Source organism: Sturnira hondurensis, unplaced genomic scaffold (assembly GCF_014824575.4).
Source record: "Sturnira hondurensis isolate 20B ecotype Veracruz unplaced genomic scaffold, ASM1482457v3 Scaffold0016462, whole genome shotgun sequence".
Lineage (NCBI taxonomy): Eukaryota > Metazoa > Chordata > Mammalia > Chiroptera > Phyllostomidae > Sturnira > Sturnira hondurensis.
In genome coordinates, this window is record NW_028089093.1 from 4,900,118 (window position 1) to 4,926,566 (window position 26,449).

General features: G+C 39.6%; 1 protein-coding gene across 3 annotated transcripts in view; it reads right to left on the minus strand.

Annotated features, from left to right (window-relative positions):
- Positions 1 to 23,063, minus strand: part of CROT (carnitine O-octanoyltransferase) — a 45,948-nt gene extending 22,885 nt beyond the window's left edge. The window contains exons 1-8 of one of the 3 annotated variants that reach the window (XM_037066131.1): positions 22,957 to 23,063; positions 21,491 to 21,564; positions 16,867 to 17,002; positions 11,954 to 12,078; positions 10,261 to 10,442; positions 9,972 to 10,096; positions 5,267 to 5,375; positions 216 to 309 (exon numbers count right to left, since the gene is read on the minus strand). In XM_037066131.1, the coding sequence (XP_036922026.1) occupies positions 216 to 309; positions 5,267 to 5,375; positions 9,972 to 10,096; positions 10,261 to 10,442; positions 11,954 to 12,078; positions 16,867 to 16,981 (750 nt within the window). In that variant the 5' untranslated portion in view covers positions 16,982 to 17,002; positions 21,491 to 21,564; positions 22,957 to 23,063. Of the gene's footprint in view, positions 1 to 215; positions 310 to 5,266; positions 5,376 to 9,971; positions 10,097 to 10,260; positions 10,443 to 11,953; positions 12,079 to 16,866; positions 17,003 to 17,294; positions 17,395 to 21,490; positions 21,565 to 22,956 lie in introns of those variants that run through there. The other 2 variants (XM_037066130.1, XM_037066132.1) reach the window with 2 other exon arrangements.
- Positions 23,064 to 26,449: the final 3,386 nt, after the last annotated feature.

Consider the following 26,449-nt stretch of genomic DNA (forward strand, 5'->3'; position numbering starts at 1 on the left):
TAATAATAATATACTGCATATTTGAAACTTGCTGGGAATAGACCTTAAAATTTCTCATCATAAGAAAGTTGAAACTATGAAGACACATTAAGTAGACTTATTGTGGCGATTATTTCGCAATACATACAAATGGTGAATTATTAGGTTATATGGGTGAAAACAGTATGTTATATGTCAGTTATACCTTAGTAAAAAAGGAAAGTGTAAATTACAACCTTGGCCCATCGGGTCCGCTCCTCGCTGGTCAGCGCTGCTATCCCAGGTCCATGCGGCTGACTATGGCACTTCTGGTAGATGTAAGTCAATTGCCTTATGGAAGGTTAAAGAAAGAGGGCTGAAGGGGGTGTTGGCAGGATCACTAGCTACTTGGGCCTTTCACTGGTGACAAGGTTTGCCAGTGTTGAAATATTTTGATGTATTATCCAAAAAAAGGGATTATGATCTCAACAGCAATGGATTTATTCCCATACCACATCATTTTTTTTAAAAAGATGATTATGTGGCCAATTAACACCAAAAGTGCATTTGACAATAACAAGTAAATAAATTTGGTGTTTGGCTGATATAATTTATACTTTCAAAATGTACATGTATTCTTAGGGTCCAAGTAAACACCCCTTACACAATGGAGAACTGAAATAATATTCTCATGAATAGTCTCACAAATACCCTACACATCTAACTAAAAATCATGCATGTGTATTTCAGAGGACTCACTCCATACCTACTTAATATCTGTGTACTTAAGCCATGTAGTACTGTGTTGTTATTTATAACTATTTTAAAGACTCTATTAGCTAAGGATCAATCATTTCTCACCATATACCCCCAGTCTAATGAGTTTCATGTATTTTAAAACATATGGCAGGTAAATAACAAGGTTCTTTTATAAAAAAATAAATTTTTATCAGTCAAAAAATCCACAGAAATTTAGTTTCAGCCTTACTTCCTCATGGCACCACTAGTGGCCTGGAAAAAATACAATTACTAATTTCCATTATTTTCCTCATTACAGTGTTTAAGACCCAATAGTAAATCTTAAAATTACCTCCTGCCTTGGCTTTGTACCTTTATTTCGCTGTGATCTACCCCCTCGCTCACTGCTCAGTCTTCTTCATTGACAGTTTGTTCTTCCACTGACAAGCATCTTCCCCAAATTTCTATCACTAGCCTCCCCCAACCCTTTCCACAACTTCACTCCTGGTAATTTCATCCACTTTAATCACTTCAACTATCACCTTTACGTAAGAGGCCACCAAATCTCTAATTTCATCTCCATTTTCTCTGTAAATTTCTGGTACCAAATTTCCAAATTCTTGCTGAAATCTCTTTGTCAGTTTCTACCAACACTTCAAACTAGTTGTTCATTTTAAAATTATCTCCCTGCTCCATCCCACAATTTAAAAAAAGTTAGAAGAAAACATAGGTATAAATCTTCATGATCTTGGATTAGGCAATTTTTTTTGTAGCTACAACAACAAAAGCACGAACAACTAAAAAATATTAGATAAGTAAGACTTTGTCAAAATTAAAATGTGTGTGCTCCAAAGGAGGCCTGGAAGAAAGTGAAAAGGTAGTTCCCAAGTGGGAGAAGCATATTTGCAAGTTATATGTCTGATAAGAGACTTGTACACAGAATATATAATGGAGATTTACAACTCAATGATAAAAAGACAAGTAACCCAATTAAAAATTGGCAAGGAATTTGAATAGGCATTCCTCTAGTGAAGATATGCAAATGACCAATAAGCACATGAAAAGATGTTCAACATCATTCTAATGGAAAAGCAAACCAAAAGCACAATGACAGGACACTTCATACCCACTAGGATGGATGTGATAGAAAGGCCAGCGTTGGTAAGGATGTGAAGAAACTGGAGCCTTACACACTGCTGTGAGTGTGAAATGGTGCAGTCACTTTGGAAAACTGTGTCAGTTCCTCAGAGGGTTAAGCAGAGTTAAGATTCAGTAATTCCACTCCTAAGTATTCCACGAGAAGTGAAAATCTATATCCACACAAAAATCTTTACATGGGTATTCTTAGAAGCCAAAAAGTGGAAACAACCCGAGCGTCCACCAGCTGATGAATGAGTAAATAAAACGCAGCACATCCACAGAATGGAAGATTATTCAGTCAGAAAGAGGAGGTACAACTACATGCTACAAGATGGATGAACCTAGAAAACAGCATGCTAAGTGAAAAAACAAGACACAAGAGTCCATTTAAGTTTCTATTTCTATAAAATGTCCTGAACAGACACAGGACAGGAAACTAAGTGGGAGGTGCCTAGGGCTGGTGGTGTGGAAATGTTGGCGAGGTTCAGGAAGTGTCTCCTAATAGATGGGGTAAGAGCTGGGGTGCAGCGGGGTCACTGCTTACGGATATGGAGTTACATAGAGGGATGACAAAAATGTTCTAGAACTGACTGACTTCTAGGCTTACACAATTCGGTGCATATTAAAAATGTTGACCGGGGGGGGCGGGCAGGGTTGGGAATATAAGACAGAAAGCTGTACTTGAACAAGAATAAAATAAAAAATTATTTTTAAAATATTTAAAAATAAAAAATATAAATAAATAAATAAAAATGTTGAATTGTACATTTTAAATGGGTGAAAAGTATGCTGTGAGAATGCTATCCCAGTAAAGCTGTCATTAAAAGCTAGGGAAAAAGACCTGAAATGGTACTGGCTCTTCTACTGCCCCCTCCTATTGTAATGCCATCTACTCGTCCAAGTTGAAAAACCCAGGTCATATTTGATCTTTCTTTCTAAATCCAGTCACCAAGTGTTATTAATTTTATCTCCAAAACATTTCCTACATTTGCACCATCTTTTGAAGTCCCAACTTCTTACTTCTTTCCTGGATTACTGTAGATTTTAATATCTCTTTTTGTGGCTCCAAGTCACTTAAGATTCAGAATCTGACCCATCTATCTTCCTCTTCTAATATGTATCTTTTTGTACATTTCTATATAAAATTTCCTAATGCACAAGACTGGCCTGACAATTCAATTCACATACGCACACACACTCTCTCTTTCTCTTTCACACACACACACTTTTGCTTTGTTTAAGGGTATTAAAAAAAAAAAAGACCTGGTAACTAATATCTTAGCCCAGCACATGCATGTAAAACCAGAAATAAATGATTTGAATAAAACATTATCATCAATATAACAGATAAATATAAGGCATATAAAGAGACTAAAGGAGGCAATCCTTGCAGCTAGAGGTTAGGAAAGAGAATAGGAAATTAGGAAACAGCTGACCTTGTGGTGACAGGTGAACAGAGACAAGCATGAGTAAGAATGCTTACTCAAGAGGTGGACAGGAGGGGGCATTCCACATAGAAGGCACGAGTGCATGCAAAGGTCACAGATAATCTGACCTATTACAAGAACTGCAAGCAGAGAAATGGGGTAGGAATATAGGATGCACCAGGAGAAGGAGCAGGGGACAGGGCTGAAGACAGGCAAAGGTCAAAGGTCAAATCTAGACCACAGCTAAGGACCCGGGGACTTTATTCTAGACTACAAGGAACAATTTAAGAATCTTAAGCAACAGTGAATATAATCAAATTTGAATTCTAAATATCAATGACTATGAAGAATGTATGGAGGCAAGAAAACAAAGGGAAAAATATACAAATGGGACTACTTCCAACTAAAAAGTTTTTGCACAGCAAAGTAAACTATCAACAAAATAAAAAACAACACACAGAATGGAGAACACAATCTCCGATACATCTGATAAGGGGTTCATATCCAAAATTTATAAATTACTAACAAAGCTCAACACCAAAACAAACAACCCAATTAAAAAATGGGCAAAGGACCTGAATAGACATTTCTCCAAAGAGGACATACAGATAGCCAATGGACATCTGAAAATATGCTCAACATCACTAATCAGAGAAACACAAACTAAAATCACAATGAGATTATCATTTCACACCTGTCAGAATGGCCATCATCAACAAATCAACACACAACAAGTGCTGGTGAGGGTGTGGAGGAAGCGGAGCCTTCTGCACTGTTGGTGGGAATGCAGCCTGGTGCAGCCACTGTGGAAAGCAGGATGGAGATACCTCAAAAAACTGAAATGGATCTGCCTTATGACCCAGCAATTCCATTTCTGGGAATATATCTGAAGGAACCCAAACCACTAATTCAAAAGAACATAAGCACCCCTATGTCCATCACAGTGTTATTTATAATTGCCAAGATATGGAAGCAGCTCAAGTGTCCAGCAACAGATGAATGCACAAAACTATGGGACATTTACACCTACTGTACTCCATCAGGACCTGAAGAACATTATGCTAAGTGAAATAAGCCAGTCAGAGAAAGAAAACACCATATGATTTCATTCATAGGTGGAATCTAACGAGCAAACTGAACTAACAAGGAAAATGGGGACAGACTCATGGATGGAGAGCAGATGACAGCTAGTGGAGGGGGGAGGTAAGTGGGTGGAGGGATTGAGCAAAAAGGAAAAAGGACTCACGGATGTGGACAAGAGTGTGGTGATCGCGGGGGCGGGGGGGGGAGTACAAGGGGACTAAATGGTAATCAAGAAAATAAAATAAAGATTAAATAAAATAAAATATTTATAGTGAAAGGAGATTATGTTTGAGATTTTCTTTAAAATAATCCATGGGAGAACGAGAGGAGGGTCACAAGGAGGTACGGTTGAAACAAGACTATGAATTTATCGTTGCTGAAGCTAGAAGTTGATACCTATTGAAGCTAGGGGAGTACATTCCCTCCACATTTTGAAATTTTCCATAATGCACTTTAAAATTACAAACATGCAAACTATATACAACTATATACTATGTACTACTATACACACTATATACTATATGTACAACCTATTTGTATGTAATACATATTATACATGAAATATATATATATATTTTTAAAATGTATGTGTGTACAAATAAATATGAAAGCCTAGAGTACACCCAACTAGTAACAGTGATTAATTCTGGGGCAGAAAATGAGATGGTAGTCTTTGCAAAATTTTCCTTTTCTCCAAGTAGAATATATTCATATATGTCTACTAAAATAAAAATTAATTTAACTTAAAAATAAAATAAAAATATATTCTTTTATTAAATAAAAAATGTATTTTAAAAAATTCACCACATATAAAATTCTTATTTTTCTGTCACTTTATAAACAGACGATTCTGAACATTTATTTTTCAATCTATACAAAAGCCTAAGACCTAACAAGATTGAAGAAAGCAGTTTGAAAACCTGAGGATCTCTGGTGGGGTGATCAAACATCCTTCGTATATTGCGTCAAAGACAAAGACTCGGCCTCGACACAGCACTGCAACGTGACTTGGGGAACACCCTTCACTCTCTGGGGGGAAAAAAACCAGAAAACACAAGATTAAGTATCTCAAACAAGAGTAAAGCTGCATATTTACATCCAATAGAAAAAAATCATTCCTCCAATATTATACATATTATGTATTTAATATATCACATGAGCAAAAATGCTTTAATAAGGTGATGGAATTCAGTTACTATGATATAAATACACGCTCTTGAAACCTGTCCATGTGAAACATCTAGAAATCCATGGGAGTTTCAAATATGCACACACCTTGAGAACCATTTATATCCCAAACCACTACAGGGAATTCTAGTTTTATTTACAGGTAGGAATGGGAAGGGGAAAGGGTAACAGAAGAGTTCTGGAGATCTATTTGTTTTTTTTTTAATTAATTTTTTATTGTATTTTCCCCCATTACTATTTAGCCCCTCATACCACACCTCCCAGCTCGCAGTCACCACACTGTTGTCCATGTCCATGAATCCTTTTTCCTTTTCACTCAATCCCTCCACCCCCTACCCTCCCCCACCACCGACCCCCATGGCCCTTAGCTGTCATGTTGCTGGGAGAGCTATTTGAATTAACCAGTTTTGCTTTCAGATTATTGTAATGTTCATTTTTCATTAGATAATTTAATTGCAGTAATATCTAGCTATGATTTCTCAAGAAAATAGTTTCCAGTAGAATAAGGGCAGTGTATGCATGAGTGGCAAGGACAAAGAAATTTTGCCTAATTTGTAGCTTTATTCTGATACCCAGTAAGCCACTGGTAACTGATTCAATGTTTCCTCTGATACACACTAACTTCCCAAGAACTACTGGTTCGCTGTAGGCTTCAGACTGTTCTGTTGTACCCCATTTTTCAAGTACTAGTCCCTCAAACAAGGGTCTTCCTGTATGACTCCCGCTCCTTCCCTCTAAGAAAGGGGGAAAAAAGATAAAACTTAGAAAAGATATACGCTGCCACTGGAAGGAAATTTACTGGTTGATGCTATGTACAGAAACCGTGCTAAATGCTTTACACCTATCATCTCATGAAATCTACTAATCAGCTATGAGGAAGGAACGCCTCCTGAGAGTACTGCTGTTTTTTCCCTGAGACCCTATTTCCTCAAGTCCTAGGAGGTGAGGCCTGTATCTTCCCCGTCCCTCATGGCCACCCCAGTCCGTTCCTGCTCCCTTCCCCTCCCACGCTCCCCATTCCCTTTTACACTATTGTCACTACTTTTATCGCTGTCCTCTACTGAACACAGCTATCCCAACTGTAAGGCTGGAAAAGAACATGGATAATAAGCTTGATGCAAAAATAACCAGTAAATGGTTGGGAGGAGGGGGAGAGGAGGGTGCTCCCTCAGGCTCCACCTTGGAGAGGCTAGCTGAGCAGAGAACCAAAGGAACTGGAGGAGCGAACCATGGAAATATCTGCAGGAAGAGAGTTCCAGGCAGAGGAGACAGCAAGCACAAAGGCGTTGGGACAAAAATGAGCTGGTCTCCTTGTGAGAAAACGAGGTCAGTGCAGCTGCAGCAGACAGAGAAGAGGAGAGAGCAGGAGATGAGCTTGGGGCCAAACGACACCAGCTTCGGAAAGGGCCTTCCATTCTCAGTATGGTGGGTTTTAAGTGGGAGAGTCGTGACACGATTTAATTAATACTTTCAAAAGGTCACTCGAGCTGCTATATGGAGAACAGATTTTAAGAGGAAAGAGCATATACAGCAAAGTCAGTTAGGAAGTAACTGTAGTCTGGGAGAAAATAGCCTAAGCAGGTCATGGGGGCTTTGACTAGGGTGTACACTTGAAGGTGAGAAGGGGTCACTTTTTTTTTTCTTCTAGGAGGAAGATGTTACAAATTGGAACAATCCAGTAAGAAGGTAAAACTGGTAACACAGCACAGAGAGAAAGGATAATCCAGAAATAAGGTCCTTGATTAGGCAAGAGGAGGAGGGGCCTAGTGCACCACACAGAAGCATCCTGAGGAGTGAGAACAGTTCATCCATTTCTAAAAAGGGAAGGCAAAACATATGACTGCATTAATGTAATACAAGGGGGTTGTAGGATGGGAAAATACTGAAATGAGTATATTTGCTATGACAGCTGTAGCAAATTTCCACTAACTCAGTAATTTACCACTAACAACACAAACTTACTACTTTACAGGTCTGGGGACCAGAAGACTGAAATGGTCTTACTGAGCTAAAATGCCCTTTGAACATGCCAAGTTTATGATGCCTAGAGCGTTGCCCCAAGACGCACACACAAACACAGCAACAATGACAACAACAAACTGAATGAAATAAAAAAAGAAAACGCCAAAAAACTGTGCTGGATCATCTTATTCAGATATTTGGAGAGGTCTCCCCTGACTTTTGAATCTAAAACACCCACCCAGTACTCATGTTGTTGGAATTCTCTGTATGGTATTTGTCTCTGATAATAACTCTGATTTTTCATGTCTACTCATTATCTCAGCTTTATCCCTATCTACACCTCTTCACAGAGCCATAAGTTCAAGAATATTCTAACCATGACAGCTTATGCCACTGTATCAGGAGGCACATTGTTAAATTAATTAATCCCCCTTTGACATACTGTAGATTAAAGGAGTTACGTCATATCAGGATATACACTAGGTGATAAATACTGAATTCAAAGCCAGGTGTACTGATATTCTTAACGGATTAGTTCTAATTTATCTCTTTTTGCTACTGTTGTTCTCATATCAATTTTTCCTGTTCATCTTTTTCATTCATATTTGAGCCTTAAACTTTATGCCATAAGTAAACAAGTTCCTTAATCCTTTTTTAAAAAATTCTTTCCCTTGTAGCATCAGGTAAATGTGTATAGGCTTGTGGATATTATTCCCAAGCACCTAAAGAGGTTTACAAAGAGGACTTGAGTTGTACATGAAAATGAACTCATACCTCTCACACTATAAGCAAAGTTGGCTAAAGAAATTTCACTTTTACATAAAATTTTACATAAGAAAGATATCCATTCATACATTCTGCAATAATTATAATATATATCATTAAATCTGTAAAAAATAAAAGTCTTGAAGTAACAAAACTAGCAGTTACTACCACAGACTTTTCCATTTCAATATATGCTAAGACACCAAGGAGAAACTGTCATTAAACTAATAGTAAAAACTTTACAGAGACTTTGATGAGTCAATCTGAACTCACGTTCCTTAAAAAAGATTGATCCCCATCTTCTCACCTCATACAAGAGGAAAGAAAAGTACATTCACAATGAAAGGGGCATAATGACAACATATAAGCAAACACTCAAAAAGAGACTTCGGGTAAGAAGGAATAGAGGCAGGCTACTAAGATGCTAGGAAAATTCCTGGGCAAGTGGAATGGGGAAATAGAGACACGATAATTAAACAAGGCCAAATAATTTGAAGAACTTAAAGCCATAAGACCTTATCTTCCTTACCAAGGACATTTGAGAGCAAATGGTTTGCATCTCCCCTCCCTAATCAGAGAAAACACAGCTCCAATCACCTTGGTCAGGGAGATAGAGAACAGAGAACCAATTAATGCCATTTGTGCCAGCCAAACGCAAGGACAGATGAAGTCAGGGGAACAAATAAAAGCCGGTTTAGAACCAGAGAGACCCAAGATAAAAGTAAAACAGTATAGCAGACCAAAGAATAATCCCAAACTCCCGTATATGCTCATTTTGATGCATCAGCATAACAAAAACACACCTAAAAAGCTGATGAATATTCTCCTAAAATCCTTCAGTAAGATTCTGGCTCGTGGGAGAGAAATAAAACTCTCAAGGTAAAGGACACCAGCACGCACCCTCTCTAGAGCATGCCCACGCCCCTTCTTGGACATGAACTTTTTACTTCCTCCTCAACTTGAAGCGTCCCCATGAAACCTGCAACAAGGGGAACAGCAGGCAGTGGCAGCTCAAGCCACCTCCAGGTCCCTTTTCTCTGACTTTCCAGTGAGCTAAAAGCAGCCCCGACCTTGGCTTACTTCCGTCACTGTGACCTTTATTTCCCAGTGAGCCAACAGCAGCCCCAACTTGACTCACTTCTTTCCTGTAACGGTTCTAGGGAGCCAAAGCAGAGCCCCACCTAGGATGTCTTTTATTGCTTCTTCTACCCTAAGTCCTTCCTTTGTTTCACTGTCCCCAGGTTTAGTAAATACACCCTCAAAATCACCTGGAATTATGGAATCGGTCCTGTCCAAAATCAAGACCCCACACACTACAAGCCAGATGGAGGCAGACCCACGAGGGGCCTGGACACCGTCCCGTGACAGAATGAGGGCAGAAACAGAAGGATCCAAATCATATTCCCCAGATTTCCTAATATTCTTCATAATCCCACTCTTTAACTAAAATTTAAATTTTCAAATGATGCAACATAAGCATCAGGTTTGTACAGAACCACATTAGACAAAATTTACAAAATCCATTCCCATAAATCACTCTCAACTAATCAGGATGACTTAAAGATAAGGTTCACAGAAAGCCTTTGATTAGTCAAAATCCAAAAAGAAATACTCTTCAAAATAATGTTTCACCATGTCATAGAAACTACAACAGAACTACCCAAAATCCCAGTGCTTTTACCAAAGAAAGTACCCGCAGTTTCTACTTACCAGTCCTAAAATAATTCCTAATTGAATCTCTCTTAATTCCTGGAATCTTGCAGGTAGAAAATAGCATTCTGAATTGATTCATATCTAGAGGAATATTCCCAACTTTATTAACAGGCACTTTTTCTCTATTAAAACAAAAGAAACATATTTTGATTAAGAAGTCATTATAAAACTTTACACCAAATAGTTGCAGCTGTAATATTCACTCCCAAATAAGTAACTAAATCTCAGCTTCTGCCACCCAAGACTTTGGGTAAGTTTTGTACCAAATTCACGTAAGCAGCCTTACTTTCTTAGTAGCTGCCAGTAGTTCAAATTATGCCAAAGACTTATGCTTCCTCTTTCCAGCTGTGTGCCTTCCTTTGGAGGCCAGTAGTGTTCGAAATGGGCCGCGGGGCCCCCGAAGTTGACGTTCAGCTGCGACGGCATGCGGACATCCAGGTAGGCCACGTTCAGCCACCATTCTTCCAGCTGAAATAAAGAACACTGGCCCAGTGCTACTGAAGATCCGGGAAAGTGTGAGAAACAAAGTTACTATCTGTATGGTTCTTTTCCTTTCATTTCTTTTGAAATGGTAGGGTCTTAAATACTATTCAGTTTAACTACATTAGCAAAAATGTTAAACCAAAAAGCACCTTCAGACAGGTCATGTTGAAGGCACAAATACCCAACACGGAACTTGGGTGTGTTTCCTCAGAGCACCTCGAGCACAACAGAGGTTCAGTAAATTCTTAAGAGATTTACAATTTTCCCTTTTTAAGCAAAAACTAAAACACTAAATCAGAAATAGAAAAACTTGTCAGTAGGTTTTTAAAAACTAGTTCAGGTTTTTCACACAGTGATGTGTGTGCCCTCCTTTCACTAGAAGCACTTTCATTTCACGCACAAATAAGCAGGTCTTATCGAATTACTTGGGATTATTTTTTAAGAAATTGACGTTTTTGCCCTGGCTGGTGTACCTCAGTGGATTGAGTGCGGGCCTGCTAACCACACGATTACAGTTCAATTCCCAGTCAGGGCACATGCCTGGGTTGCGGGCCAGTTTCCAGCGGGGGACACATGAGAAGCAACCATACACTGATATTTCTCTCCTTCTCTCCTTCCCTCCCCTTCTAAAGATAAATAAATAATTAATTTAAAAAAAGAAGTTGATGTTTTCGATTATAATCATTCAGAAAAAGATATAAATGAAAAAGATGCTGGTAGAACAACACCTTCTTACCTTTACCCTAATTTAATTAAAATCACTCAAGACTCAGGATTGAGAATAAAGGAATCTGGAAGTATAAAATTTTATTATTCCATCATAGGCATCAACAGCTGATGAAAAGATAAGCTTGTTTTTTAATTTCTAAAACTAAAAAATAATCACAATCATTATTCCTAGACTAAACCCTCAAGTTACACTACAGACCTAGAGTAGTTAAGCTAAAGAAGCCAAAGGAAGATTACTTGTCGAAAACTGATATCCTGTATAATTATTATAGCAACATCTCATTAATCTATATGAAACAGAGAATACTCATAACCATTCTCCACTCCATCTTTGTAATGGCCCTTTTTTTCACATGCATTGTTTAAACATTTGTCACCTATGTGACACATCTATTTTACTAGTGTTTCAGAATTTTTTAGGCAATTAATACCCTAACAAAATGTTTCTCTCAAGCTTGGTCTACAAATCACCTGCATCAGAACTACTTGGAGTAATTGTTAAAATAAGGATTTCTGGGCCCCATTCCAGAGATACTAAAATTTTTAGAGATACTTAAAATTTTTTGTCCCAGGAAATCTGCATTTTAATAAGTTTTCCAACTCACAACACTCAAAACTCTACAAAGTTCAGTGATTTCTTAATTCTTTTGAATGACCACACTGACCGCAAGAATTTTTACAGTAATAATTTAAAAATAAAAGTTATTTACATTTTTATTTTTTAAGCATCACCAATTTTCTGATCTTAAATATAATAACATAATTACCCAATTTCTTTTTCCTTTTGCCCTTTCAAGCAATTTCTGGTGCAATTTTTCTCCAATGCCATTTTGAAATTTTTGGACAATTTCTTCAGTTTTCTTATATTCTTCTTCATTTGCAAATGGCTTTACTATAAAGAAAGAATACGCATATATGCATTAAAGTACTTGCACATCAAGTACCACAAAGTCACCTCAATTATTATTACACAAATCCAGAGACTTGGTTATGTAAAATAATTATGAATATATTAATTATCACTGCCATCCAATAAATTAGAATTTACAACCTGAAAATATCTCAAAAGTAACAATACAGAATACTGTAAAAAAATAAAACTGGAAATTATGTAATCTAATAACCATTTTCTGAGAAATTATTTTAAAATCACTCTGGATGATGATGACTCAAATAACAGAGACAGGACTATTGCGTAGCTATTAGTCCGGTAGGAGAGTAAATGCTGTTTAGCCTCGAATAGCGAATCAGCGTCTTTCCACCAATGTTCAAGCAGAGCCTCGGGCATTCTGTGTGCAAATGCAACACGCAAGTGCAAAGCCTGCCCAGGGCAGTGCTGGTTTTGGTTTCCTTCAAAAAGAGAGGGAAAGAAAGAAATAAAACAAAGAAAGGAAACAAAGAATCAAAGAATAGGAACAAAGAAAGGGAAGAAGGGAAGGAAGGAAAGAAGGAAAGAAAGAAGGGGAGGAAAACAAAGGATAGAAAGGATACAGGGTTCTTAGTCCATCGAAACCAAGAAACCAAGTGCTCTGAAAATTAAGCTATAAATTTTAGAAATCTTAGGGCACTATTATCTTCCTTTTGTTGTGGTTTGCCTCTTTAAAATCTTGTCTTAAAATCAATTTAAATATCTGTATTCATAAAGTATACAAGTGAATGATCAAAAACAGTGATTAACCAGTGAATTTTTAAAAAAAATACTATAATTCCCAGATGAAAGTAGATGAGAAAAAAGAAAAGAGATAAAGAACTTTAAAAATTAAAAAGCAGAGGGCTTCCACTTAAATTAAGAAAACTAAATACTGTGGAACCTCTGCTGTCGAACTTAATTTGTTCCAGAAGCCTACTGGAGAAGCCGTTTGTTAGAAAACAAAATCACAGTCACACTCGCGCATTCTCTCCTTTGTCACCTAAGAGATGCGTGAGTGATCATACAGGTACCAGCATGACAGGTTGCTGCACTGAGAACCAAAGCTTTGTTTGACAACTGAGACGATTTTTCCTTGAACAACTTGGTCAAGAGCCTAAGTGTTCGAGAACCAAGGTTTGACTGTACACAGATTTACCTCCCCTACTTCTAGAAACTCACTAAAATGACAGTAAAGTAACTAAAAAGGTATAAATCCATAAGGACAAAAAGTGAAAAAAGAGAACAGCAGACAGATTAAGCTAACATTTTAAAATTATAAAACACATGGGAAAATGACAACTGGCTTTGTAGAATGGAGAAAGTATCAAAAGCCTGGAGAGTGGAAGGTCATGTGAGAGTTAGGTGCAAAGCAAAAAGCAAGCCCATTCCTGTAGTAGAATCCCAGAAAGGTTCAAGAATTCAAGACACACGGACTTCCAAAAGCAGGGGGCAAAGTGAGACCGAAAACAGGAGGACTGCTTGAAAGTCTCTGGAAGCAGCAATCCCTCCATCCACGCTCTCCTCTGTGCAGAAAGCCAGGCCACTTCCTCCCAATGCCAGTAGAAACGTGGAGGTTTACTCTCAGGAAAAGCTGAAGCAGACACGCAGAATACAAGGATTCTAGCTCAAAGTGAAAAAAAGAGGAACGGATCACAATGAAAGCCTATACTCACAACAATGGGTCCTCCAGCCCCCTCCCCCAGCTAAGCTCCCAAAAAAGGGGGAGTCAGGCTTATAAACAAATGGTAAGATTTGTTTACAAAATGTAAGATTTTGTTAACAAATGGAGCCTTCTAAACAAATGGTAAGATTCTTCTTTGACTAAAGTGGTAAGTATAAGAGAAAGGAGTTCTGGTATTTGGGTATGATGTAATAGAACTGCTGGATCTCGGTCCTACTACCCTAAAAGGCTCAATCTAAGGCTCACCGACCACAAAGTCTCACCCATGCACACAGAACTCCTAAGGATTGCCAAATACTCAAGGGAAGCCTCTCACATGAGAGTCAGAAAGCAGAACTAACAAAGGATTGGTAATATTAAGCAGTAAACAGACCAAAAGGGGAAGGCATTAATAATGAATATACACCCCAAGCTTCAAGAAAAGGGATGCCGAGGAGTACAATAACTATAGGACCATTGCTCACACCGAAAGTGACGCTCAAGGTGGTGCAACAAAGGCTTGTGCCTTTGAGGAAACGCCGGATATTCAAGCTGGATTCAGAAAAGGAAGGGGCCCTTGAACTGCACACACTTGTTGGATGCCGGAGTGCTCCAACGGGTTTCAGAAGAAGGAAAGCCTATGTTTCACAGACTACAGTAAAGCCTTCGACTGCCTCAAGCACGAAGAGCTACTGGTTGCTGTAAAAAGGAGTGGACGTGCCTCAGCCCTTGGTCATCCTGACATGTAACCTGTACTGTGGACAAGCAAGCCACTGTCAGGACAGAATAAGGAAAGACTGAACAGTTTCCTATAGGCAACGGTGTCAGATAAGGATACATTTTATTAAACAAGGATACTTGTTTAATCTGTACACCAAACATAGCAAATGAAAAACTGGATGAGAATCAAAGGAAGGTGGAGTGAAAACTGGTGAAAGATCAATAATGGAAGATACTCAGAGGGCATTATCTGACTGGCAGAAAGCTGCAATGGTTTGAAGTGACTTCTGACGAAAGTGAAAGAATAAAGTGCCAAAGCAGGGCTGTATTTGAATATCAAGACAGAACTCATGACTATAGAAGAAATACACACCTTTAACATAGACAATGAAGATAATGACATTGTTAAGATTTTGCTTACTTTGTTTCAGTCATCAATTCAAACGGAGACTGCAGCCCAGAAATCAACAGAAGGCTGAGACTTGGGAGGGCAGCAAGAGAAGGATTAGAAAAGATCACCAAGGCAAAGGTGTGCTGTTGGAGACCAAAGCTTAGGTCACCCACACCTATGTATTTTCAATTACTATATCCAGATGCATGCGTTGAACAGTGAAGAAGGCTTTTAGGAAGAAACGGCTTCGTTTGAAACATGTTGTTGGAGGAGAGCTCTATGGATACCCTGGACCACCGGAAAGACGAACAAGTGTGTCCTAGCATTTGCCCAAAATATGACTGGAGGCAAAAAGACAAAACTGTAGCTGTCATACTATGGGCATATCATGAAAAGGCAGGGTTCTTTGGCAAAGACAATAAAACTGGGTACAACAGAAGACAACAGAAAAAGAGGAAGACCAGGTGGATCAATCACATAGGAGAAGCCATAGGTATGAGTCTATAGGAGGTGAGTGGAGACAGGACATTGGGGACATCACTCATTTATAGAGTCACCAGGAGCAAAAGCTGACTCAACAGCAATTAACACACTAATACCTTAAGGAAAACATTTTTTAAATGAAAAGCTTAGCCCAGAAGGACCCAGATCCAAGTAACAGGGGTTCCAGAAAGAGAGCAAAGAACTAAGGAGAAAACTATCAAATATTTCAAAAATTTCCTAGAACTAAAGAATATGACTTTTTACACTAAAAGAACCCACTGGGTATTCAGAGAAATAAATTTTAAAAAGTAAGAGATATCATTGAGAAATTCAGAATGGTAGGGATAAAAAGGGGGGCTTCAAACACACTCAGAGAGTTAAAAACTTATAAAGGACTGAACATCAGAACAGCATCAGACTTCTTAAAAGGAACAGCGCCTTCAAAACTCTTTAAAAATATAATTTCCAACCCAGAATTCTAGAGTCAGCCAAACAACCAGGAATGAAGGTAGAATAAATGTTTTTCAGGTCCTTCATTATTTTCCTCCCAGATACCCTTTCTCAAGCGGCTACTGAAAACATAGTACACTAAAATCTGGGAAGACAGAGAGGAAGACAGAATCCAGGAACCATGGAATCCAACACTGGAGAGGTGAAGCGAATTGCCAGGATGAGGACCAATGGCAAGCCCCAGAACACGCTGATTGGGCCTGGAGGGTAGAGGGTGCCAGGAGGGATGCCTCCAAGGAGAAATGAAACTAAGAGAATATCTTATTATTGAATATCGTCAGGGACACTCCGTGTACAAGTGTATGAGAATGAATTAGCTGTGACTACAAAGCAAACTAAGCAAATGAAAAACAGGGGGAAATGCAGCAAGAAGGTAATCAAAGTGTACCAACTGTTCTGTTATGAATAACTGCAAAACCATAAACCCTAAATGAGTAGATGAATTAATTCAGTAAAGACTGAGTTATATCAGGTGGAACCTTAAGTTAAATCAGGTAAATACGAATTAATTCTTAAATGGCGGTTTGTATAACTATACTGAGAGAATGAGAGGGAAATGTGGATGTGTTGGATTGGACATATCGGGCAGGGGGATGTTAGGGAGTAAGAGAGCTGAATCCACGTATTTTTAAGAGCCAACTCATAATATCAACATTTTAAAATATTTTCCGAAAAATCTAAGAAATAATAAGATATTTAGTTTAAGTAGTTTAAGCCTGGAGATAATATAAAAAATGGTAAATTATTTGAAAGTGCTTGCTTGACAGGGTAGGGTTTGCAGGGCATGGGCGGCGAGGCAAAGGACCACCACTTTTTACTGTAAGCCTAATAGTAAGATCTGGCTTTTTAAACTTACATGGAAAAGTTAGGAGAACATTTTGGACATTTAAGGATATTTAATTATCATGAGTCTGAAAGAAAAAGCAATTAGACCCCCACTAACCTCTAATAATTTCATAGTGCTCTAAGTTGCTAACAGTAATTACATGAAAGATTACAAACATACCTGATTCAAGGTATTTTTTTAATGATTCTTCGAGTGAAGGAACAGGAAGTGATGGAAGAGAATCCTGGTACTGAAATGTTCGTTCTTCAGTTGACTTAGCCAATTGATTTTCCATGATGAAATCACAATTGAAAAACTAAAAACAAAAAAAGGCCTCAGAATTTCAATCTCATAAATATTCGTATATGGGGTAGGTCCAACTCACAAAATCAATATTTAGGGACCTCAGTACATTCAGGACTTGGTCCTAGTCCTTAATAAACATTTTCATGAACCTGTCAGAGAAAGAACCAACTTAAAAAAAAATTGTAGAGTGATGGAAAACAGAATTTGCCACCCCAAAACATGCCTTTTTGGGGATATTGATTAGTTTAAGCTCATTATTTTTTTTTAAAAAAAAAGAAGACTTAGGAAAAACTTTGACCCACCTGCCTTCAAACAGCCTAAAAACATTCAGATAGAAAACCTGCTCCAGAAAGGGAGCAATTGGTAACTACAGTTAAGTATGAACCAAGTGCGAACAGAGGGAGGAATCTGGCAAGACATTTATTTGCTCTAGTTTGCTCAGTGTCCCACAGTGAAAGGAACGTCAAGATGACCCAGAAAACATTTACCAAACATTTTCTTTACCCTCACCCACGTGAATTGCGTCCCTGCCCTTTGTAGTCCCAGAGCACCTCCCACTTCTTGGCTGAAGATAGCATTTAAGCCTTAAACTGCCTGATCTCTCCTGGGTGGGGGTTGGGTGCCCAGATTCTTACAGAACCTCTGTATGCATTACATAATGAATTTGGCTATTTTCACCTGTTACTCTGTCTCACCTCAATTTGATTATTAGGCCAACCACAAGAACTTAGAAGAGTAGGAAAAGTATGTTTCTTCCCCACAACTCAAGGTACTAGAAGTCAAGGAGTGATCAGTGGGACCAGATTAATGATCAGTTACTGAGCACCTACTATTTGCCAAATACTGCAGTACTTGTTACAGAAAATGTGTTATCTTCCTAATTTTCATATTGTCTCTGAAAGGTGGCATTCAGTGCCATTCTACAAATGAAGAAACAGAAACTCAGATTTAGTAGCTTGCCTAAGACCAAACCCAAAATGCAAGCCCCGATCCATTTGACTATACTCTTCCCTCCCGTACAAACACTACATACTAGAGGGGAGGGGACCTGAGTAGATCTAAATTGGGGGGCAGAATCCAGATGTACAGAAAAAAGTAATAGGTTGACAGGGGGAGCTTTGGAAAGCAAACATTCTGCAGTTACAGAATATTACAGAATGAACAAAATCACAGGAGAAGCTGCTGCTACCTAATAGTGTGGATGATGTAAGGCCTATATGAATGGTTTCAAGTGTCCCAAAGCAATCTTGCACATTTTCAACAAAATGTATTAATTTTCATAAAAAATTAAATTAACCCAAAATGTGAATGAGGTATACAAGTGCTAAATGAAAAATGAGATTTCTCAAAAAATCTTAAAGCCTTTTAAAAATAAATTATATATTAAAATAGCAATTGAGGACTTCCAGCCAAGATGGAGGCATAGGTGGAAATATTGTTACCTCCTCGCACAACCAAACTTAAGGACAACAAAGATTTAGAAACAAAAATACAACCAAAACAGACAAAACTGAACTGTACCAAAGTCCGACAACAATGAACTATTCATTGAGACCTGTAAGAAGGGCGGAGTTGACGGCCATCAGAGAGGGGTCCCCACAGGAAAAGGTTAGTGGACCCGGGTGGGCGCAGGGGCAAAATGAACAAAGCCAGTAAGGCTCATAAGGTGGCTGGCTGACTGCGGACACACATTCGCATCTAGGCAAAAAAAATGGGCAGTGAGACACACCTCGAAACCCAGGGCCCCAGCAATGGAAATAAAGCCTAAAAGCAAAAGATTGGAAAAACTTTCAGGGGTTGAAGTGCAGGGAGAGGCTCCCAGGCTCACAGGAGAGTTCGTGGACCCACAGGGTCCTAGAATGTGCACAAGCCCACACACCCAGGAACCAGCACCAGAAGGGCCCAGTTTGCTTGTGGGAGACAGTGGAGGGGACCAAAATCCAAGAGAGAGTGGAACAAATGCCATCGCTCCCTCTCTGACTCCGCCCCCTGTCACAACCCAGCAACTGGGTAGACCTGCCCTGGTGAACACCTAAGCCTTCACCCCTCATACATAACAGGCATGACCTGACCAAAACATTATGGCTCAAGCAGAAGAACAGCTCAAAGCCCCAGAGCTAGTACTTCTAAGTGACAAAGAGATAGCCAACCTATAGGATGCACAGTTCAAAATACTGGTGATCAGCTTGTTCACAGAACTGGTTGATTTTCATCGCAAATTAGATGAAAAAATGAAGGCTACACTAAGTGAAATTAAGCAAAATACACAGGGAAACAACAGTGAGGGAAAGAGAACTGGAACTAAAATCAATGGAGTAGACCAGAAGGAAGAAAGAAATATCCAAGCAGAAAAGAATGAAGAAACAAGAATTCAAAAAAATGAGGAGATGCTTAGGAACCTCCAGGCCATCTTTAAACATTCCAACATCCGAATTATAGGGGTACCAGAAGGGGAAGAGGAAGAGCAACAGTGGAAAACTTATTTGAACAAATAATAAAGGAGAACTTCCCCAGTCTAGCAAAGGAAATAGACTTCCAGGAAATCCAGGAAGCTCAGAGAGTCTCAAAGAAGGTGGACCCAAGGAGGAACACATCAAGGCACATCATACTTACGTTAGCCAAGATTAAAATGAAGGAGAGAATCATAGAAGCAGCAAGAGATAAGGGGACAGTCACCTACAAAGAAGTGCCCATCAGACTGTCAGCTGATTTCTCAAAAGAGACCTTACAGGCAAGAAGGGGCTGGAAAGAAGTATTCCAAGTCATGAAATCCAAAGACCTACAGCCAAGATTGCTCTATCCAGCAACGTTTTAATTTAGAATGGAAGGGCAAATAAAGTGCTTCTCAGATCAGGTCAAATTCAAGGAGTTCATCATCACCGAGCCCTTATTATATGAAATGTCAAAGGGACTTATCTAAGAAAAAGAAGATAAAAATTATGAACAGTGAAAGGACAGCAAAGTCAGTTATTAACAACCACACCTAACACAAAAGCAAACTAAGAGCACAGCTAGATCAGGAGTGGAACCATAGAAATGAAGAACACATGGAGGGTTAGCAACAGGGTAGTGGGAGGAGAAGGGGGGAGAAGGTACAGAGAATAAGTAGCATAGATGGTAGGCAGAAAATAGATGGGGAAGGGCAAGAATAGTAGGGGAAATATAGAATCTAAAGAACTTGTGACACATGGACATGAACTAAAGGGGGGGAATGGGGGAGAGGGGGTTTGCAGGGTGGAGGGGAACAAAGGGGGGGACTGAAGGGGGGAAATGGGATAACTGCAATGGCATAATCAATAAAATATATTTTTAAAAAATAGCAATAGAGAAATCAAAGAACATTAACATTGAATAAGAATTTTCTATTCTTTTAAATACTACCTTTTAAAATTAATAGCAAAGACAAACAAAACGTTCCAATCAGAGGTTACAAAATAAAACATTAATGAAAACAAGGGTGTGGCAAAAACTCTTTTCAACCAATATAATTTCCCCTTGTCTCCCAACAGAATCTCAAGTTTTAGCTGGGCATACTGCTACAGAGCTGTACCTCCAACCCTCCCTTGGAGCTAAGAATGGCTCTGTGATACACATATCACCTCCAGGTCACCCCCTGTAAAGGACTACATGTGTTCTCCCTGTGCTTTCTCTCCTTCTCACTGCCTAGCTGGTAGTCCCAACTGGACTACCAGCTAGGCAGTGAGCACCTAGGCAATGGGCTAGGCAATGGGCACCTTGGACCCATTCATGGAAGCCATGTACAAGCATAACTCTGAGATACTGGGAGCTTGGTTTCCAAACACTGCAATAAAGTGAGTTTTAATCGTTTTGCTGGTGGAGTGTCTTTCCTTCAACTTCTAAAAGCCAAATCTGTGAAGTGCAATAAAATGAGGGATGCTTGTATTGAGGTTGTCAGAATCTTCCTACTAGCCCTGGACTCCTCCCTCTAGATATATGAAAAATAGAAACTTTTCTCTTATTCACACCACTGTATTTTGTGCTTCCTTTGTTAAGGGTACAAGAGTTGATTAGCCTATACTACCAATATAAAGAGACAATCCAAAAGTGAGCTACAACAAAGATCTCATACTTCCTCAGCCTCTTCTTGTCTAATGGCTCTGGCTGCACTTCACTTTGACCATCCAGAAACATGGCTTTAGATCTAATGGAAATGTAGATCTGGGTTCAAATACCAAGTTTACCACTTTCTAAACATGTACCCCTAGGAGACTAACTTTAACCGCACTTCCTTAACTAGAGAGCAAAATCAAATGATCAGACAGAGTTGCTAAGAGTTTTTAAAAACTGCCTGCCCAATTTATATAATTTAATATAAAAATAAATTAATCTAGTAAAAATGACCATATTATGCTACCTAAGCAGAATTTCTATGAATGGCCCCCATGATTCTCCACCCCCTCCCTAATTCCCAGAACCGTGAACATGAGATTTTTCATTTCCATGCTGTGATCAGGTTATTTCACACAGCACAGTTGACCTTAAAATAGGGTGACTGTCCAGATGAGTCTAATGTAATCACTTGAGCCCTTAGGAGCAGACAGTTTTCTCCAGCTGGAGACAGAAGAGTCAGAGATTAAAACCACAAAAGGTGCTGTCTGGCTTTGAAGACGCAGGTGGTCTTAAGGAACTAACAGAGGCCCCAGCTGACAGCCAGTAAGGAAAGCGGGACCTCCATTCTACAACTTCACAGAAATGAATTCTGCCAACAACCTCAATGAGCCTCCTGGAGATAGATTCGCCTCCAGGAAAGAGTCCAGACCTACATACAGAAACCTTTATTTTAGCTCTGTGAGATCCTAAACGGAGTATGCAGCTAAACCTACCCAGGTAGGTAGGTTTAGATCCTTCTGATCCTATTATAGAAGCTATGAGGTAACAAATGTGTTTTTTTCCCCCATTGTTTGTAATAAATCTTTATGGCAGCAATAGGTGAGGAGTACACATATATAGAAAAGATAAGCTATTCTCTGTATACCTCCCTGCCGTTTAACAGACTCCAATTCCATACACAGTGCAGCCTTAACTAACCCAGAGGTACACATGAAAATATAAATTATCAGGTTCTTTCAAGAAGGATTATTTGTTTTGAACTCGACCATAAAGATTAAATAATTCCCCCCAAACCTATATTCTCATTAAGAAAATGATGACACTGGGTTTAATTATAATAGGCTTACTGGCGGCAATAAGTTGTAGACTCAAAGTGGGAAAGAGACTTAAGAACAGTAAGTTTAAAAAAATTGACTGTCAACATTCCACTGCACCAGATGAACGGTTTAGGACTGCCAGGAGCCTCTGTTTTGAAATCACACGGCTCTGAACAAGGCTGGTGACTATGGGAAGGAAGAAACAAGGGCGGAGTCAAGGAGTGGATACTAACAAAAACTGGTGAAAGAAAGTGGAGAACACAGGATCTAGAAGTTGGGAGGCCCCAAGACAAACTTTTGGGAAAGCACTGCAAACACACGCATAAATTAGTCCATTTGCTAGAAAACTGATGAAAATTACACTAGGTTTCAAGCAACTGCACTCCCTTCCATTAGACAGGTTCAGGCGATACAATGAACCTCTCGGTGCCCCAGTCTCTATCTGGTGCCGGCGCCCAGTCGCAGGGCGACAGAGTGCAAGGCTGGGCTCCAAAGAAGCGGGGCGCACGCAGAGGGCGACGAAAACTCGGAGACTCCTCCCACCAACCCGAGGTCTGCTGTGCACACTCAAAAGGCGGCCAAGTGAGAGAAATCTAACTAAGCATCACGACAGACCAGCCCAGGGGCCCGATGTCTCCGACCCCGGCAGGCAAGATGCCTGCTGACCCGGCTCTCTCGCAGAGTCCTGGCACCTTGGCCGTCCTGCATTATTTAACTCTACACTGTTTAACTTTCCCCCACCCCCGACGTTAGAAGAAGGAGGGAGCGCTGTCTCCCAGGGCCAGTCCGTCCTCACCCCTCGAGCTTCGCCTACTCCGCTGCAGCCAACAGCCGAGCCTGCCCGCTCCCTTAAGTCTTCTGAACTAGCGAGAAATTGGAAGGAAAACTGTGAGGGTCCAGCCCAACGGCCACCGGGGAGCTGGGATTGGGTGGAAAGCTGCAAGGGTTCCACCCCACAGTCACCAGGGAGCAGGGATTGGGTAGGAGCCGCGAAGGTCCCTCCCCATACTCGAAGCTAAGGGGCGGGCCGGGCCTGCGCTCTGTTGGGACCCGGCCCCACCTCCAGCAGGCATCCTAGGTTCGGGGCTGGGCCCTGGTGTGCGGGCCTGGGAACGGTTCGGTGGTTTCCTGGGGAACCGTCCAAGCCCGGACTGGCCATAGAAAACTACTTGTTGCAGGCTGAGCCCTGCGCCCTGGCCGGGGTCTCAATGGGGTCTCGGCCGGCCACGCTCCAGCTACACAGGTACCTAACCCTTTGGGGTGGAGGCGGGAAACGAAGGCTCAGATTTTTATGTCCAGCTTATTCAAGACTCCGCGGCCTGTTTCCCTTCCTCTAGTAGCTCCAGCTCTGGTTTACCAGTCGCTTCGCCCCCCTCCCCCGTTCGACCTTTATGCAAACTCCAAGCAAAAAGTTACACCAGCGCCTTATGAAGGAATCTTATTGTTCACCCTGTGTCCTAGTAAGGGAACAACTACACTGGTACCTACTGAACCTTGCTTAACCTTCATCCACTAAGGCTGAAGTTTGCCCAGCGTAGACATGCTACAGGATTCTGTGCCATCCCTGGCCACCCTACCCTTCTGCGGGTCTTCATGTAGCCTGAGGTCCTTCAATCCCCCAGAGATGATCACACTGCAAGCTTGAGTTTAATATGATGTCTTACTGTTGCGCCAAAAAATGGAGTTTTCAAACTCCGTTTAGGAGCTAGGCAAGTTCTAGAAGGAATAACATCATGTAATTAACTTTGTTGTTTACAGGTGAATCTATTTTACCTCCTGACATACAATTGATTGTTTCATTTCAAATACACTTTCCTTTTCGGTTAAAAAAAAACCCGACAGTTTACAATAGCTTTAACTGGAGATCAAATATAGACAACTAAAGTTCAGATTAACATGTCTTTGTAGGTCCCAATTCTGTATCTACCTTTCCTTCCCTTGATGAAATCTGACCTAAATGGAACTGAAGCTATGTATAACTGAATATTCACTTGGTGTGAATATTCACGAATTTTCTACAGAAATAATAATGCTTGATTATAATGCAGTTCCAGCCCTCACTGGAGGTGTTGTAAAGTATTTGACAGACATGCCTTTGCATTAATTCTGAATTCAGAAATATATCGGGCCAAATTGTCTCCGATAAGGGATTGTAAACGTATTAGTAATTGCTGAAGCAATAAAGAACTTATGTACTGTGTTGTGAATAATGTTAAAATTTTCTTATTTTTAAACAGTAATAAAAAGCTACTCAAAAACCTTCATTGAACTTTTTTCTCCTAGTGAATTTTAGCACTTTTGAAAAAGTTTATGCATGTTGGGGGCATGGAATTTAGGGTCACTTGGCTTCACTGCCATTATCCTAGCCTTGATATTTATTTAGAGGGAAACAAAAGATTTCTGTAAAGATTTCTGGATTCTTGGAAAAAGAAAAAAAAACTATGAGACTGAATGAAAATAAGTTGAACAGAGACTTGAATTTGCAGGAGAAAAAAGGTAACTTTTAAAATATACTAATAAGCAGGTACACCAGTAATCCCCCAAACCATATATTTGTAAGTCATTTTTCTTCAAAATGCATAATATATTTTTAATAATAGATTCCAAATTATATTATGTTCAGGTTAAATTTGAACTAGTCTGCATTTCTTTGAATGGGGTGGGAGATATTTTCTAATGAGAAAGATGTTTCAGGCACATAAAGGATGTTGATAGTAAGAATTTTTCACAAGAGTATAAATTGTAGCTCTTTAAGTTCCACCATGAAAAGTATAAAAATCTAAAGGTTTACATTTTGATCTGTGTAGCTAGCTTACTGCTAAAACTTTACGACTCCAAAAAGTAAAGAGATATACTATAAGTAGCTCTAATCTATGGGACATACCATTAACTTACTTTCATTTGGATGCATAAAATGAACATACTGAAGACATTGATCTTTTACTTTTTTAAATGGGGGTGGAGGGGGCAGTGGAAGGGTGGTCCTTTTAGGAAGCAGCCAAAGCAAATTGAACATGTTGAGTGCAAAAAGGTCAACCCGTTATTGATGATTAGTTCCACGACCAACAGCAGATGAATGTGCAGAGGCCTCTTTGTAGAACTAATCATTGGTTTGGTTGTCATTTGTGATATTTACTATATATATTTAGTATGTGAAAATTGACAACCAGCCCCAGCCAGGTAGCTCAGTTGGTTAGAGCATGGTTCCCATGCGCCAAGCTTGTGGGTGTGGTCCAGGGTCAAGATACATCGAAGGATCAACCAGTGAATGCATAAATAGTTAGAACAACAAATTGATCTTTCTCTTTCTCTCTCCCTTCCCCTCTCTCTAAAATCAATTTTAAAAATTGATCACCAAAATTCTAGGGAAGAGTTAAGATAACTATGATGTTTTTATACCTCAGAAAAATTCCTTATTACTAAACAGTATAATGTTTTTAAAATGTTAATTGAACGTATTGGGGTGACATTGGTTCAAAAAACTGAAGCAGGACATAGAATGGGAAATCCTAGAGCGAGCAGCTGTCATCAGTCAGCATCCTGATTTCTGAGAACGTCCTTGTGACACCTGATAGTAATTAGCATTGTGGCTTCCTCCTCAACTGGGCAATCAAGGAGGATTGTGGGAAATTGCATGTGTAGAAACTTAAGTAAAAACCCTATAAATTCTGTAACCATTGAATGGAAGAGAGCCACCTGCTTCCTTATTTTGGGATAATGAAGCTGAGAGAACCAAGGCAGAAGCTACTATCCCTTTGGTTCCTGTAAGACAGGGGTGTCAAACTCATTTTCACTAGGGGCCACATCAGCTTCCTGGTTGCCTTCAAAGGGCCAGATGTAGAGCCCCTTGCCCCTAGTTAAGGAGTAGTTACATTTATACAGTCCTAACATTACACTTGGCCCTGTGAAGGCAACTGTGAGGCTGATGTGGCCCCCAGTGAAAGTGAGTTTCACACCCCTGCTGTAAGACATGAGGATTTTGTGCGTTGGGATGATTTTGACTTTGGAATTTGTGTGATTAGAGTCCCTATCCCCCTTTTCTTTTCCTTTTATCTCATGATTAGGCCAAGGGCTGGGAATAGGGAAGGGGTTAGTTTAAGAGCAAAGAAAGAATTCACTTAGCTCTGCTTATATTTTGCTTGCTTGTTTCTTTTATTGATTAGGTTCCACTTATAGGTAAGATCGTATGTATTTGCCTTTCACTGCCTGGCTTATTTCACTTAGCATAATGCTCTCCAGTTCCATCCATGCTGTCACACAGAGTAGAAATTAAGAAGAAACTGACAATA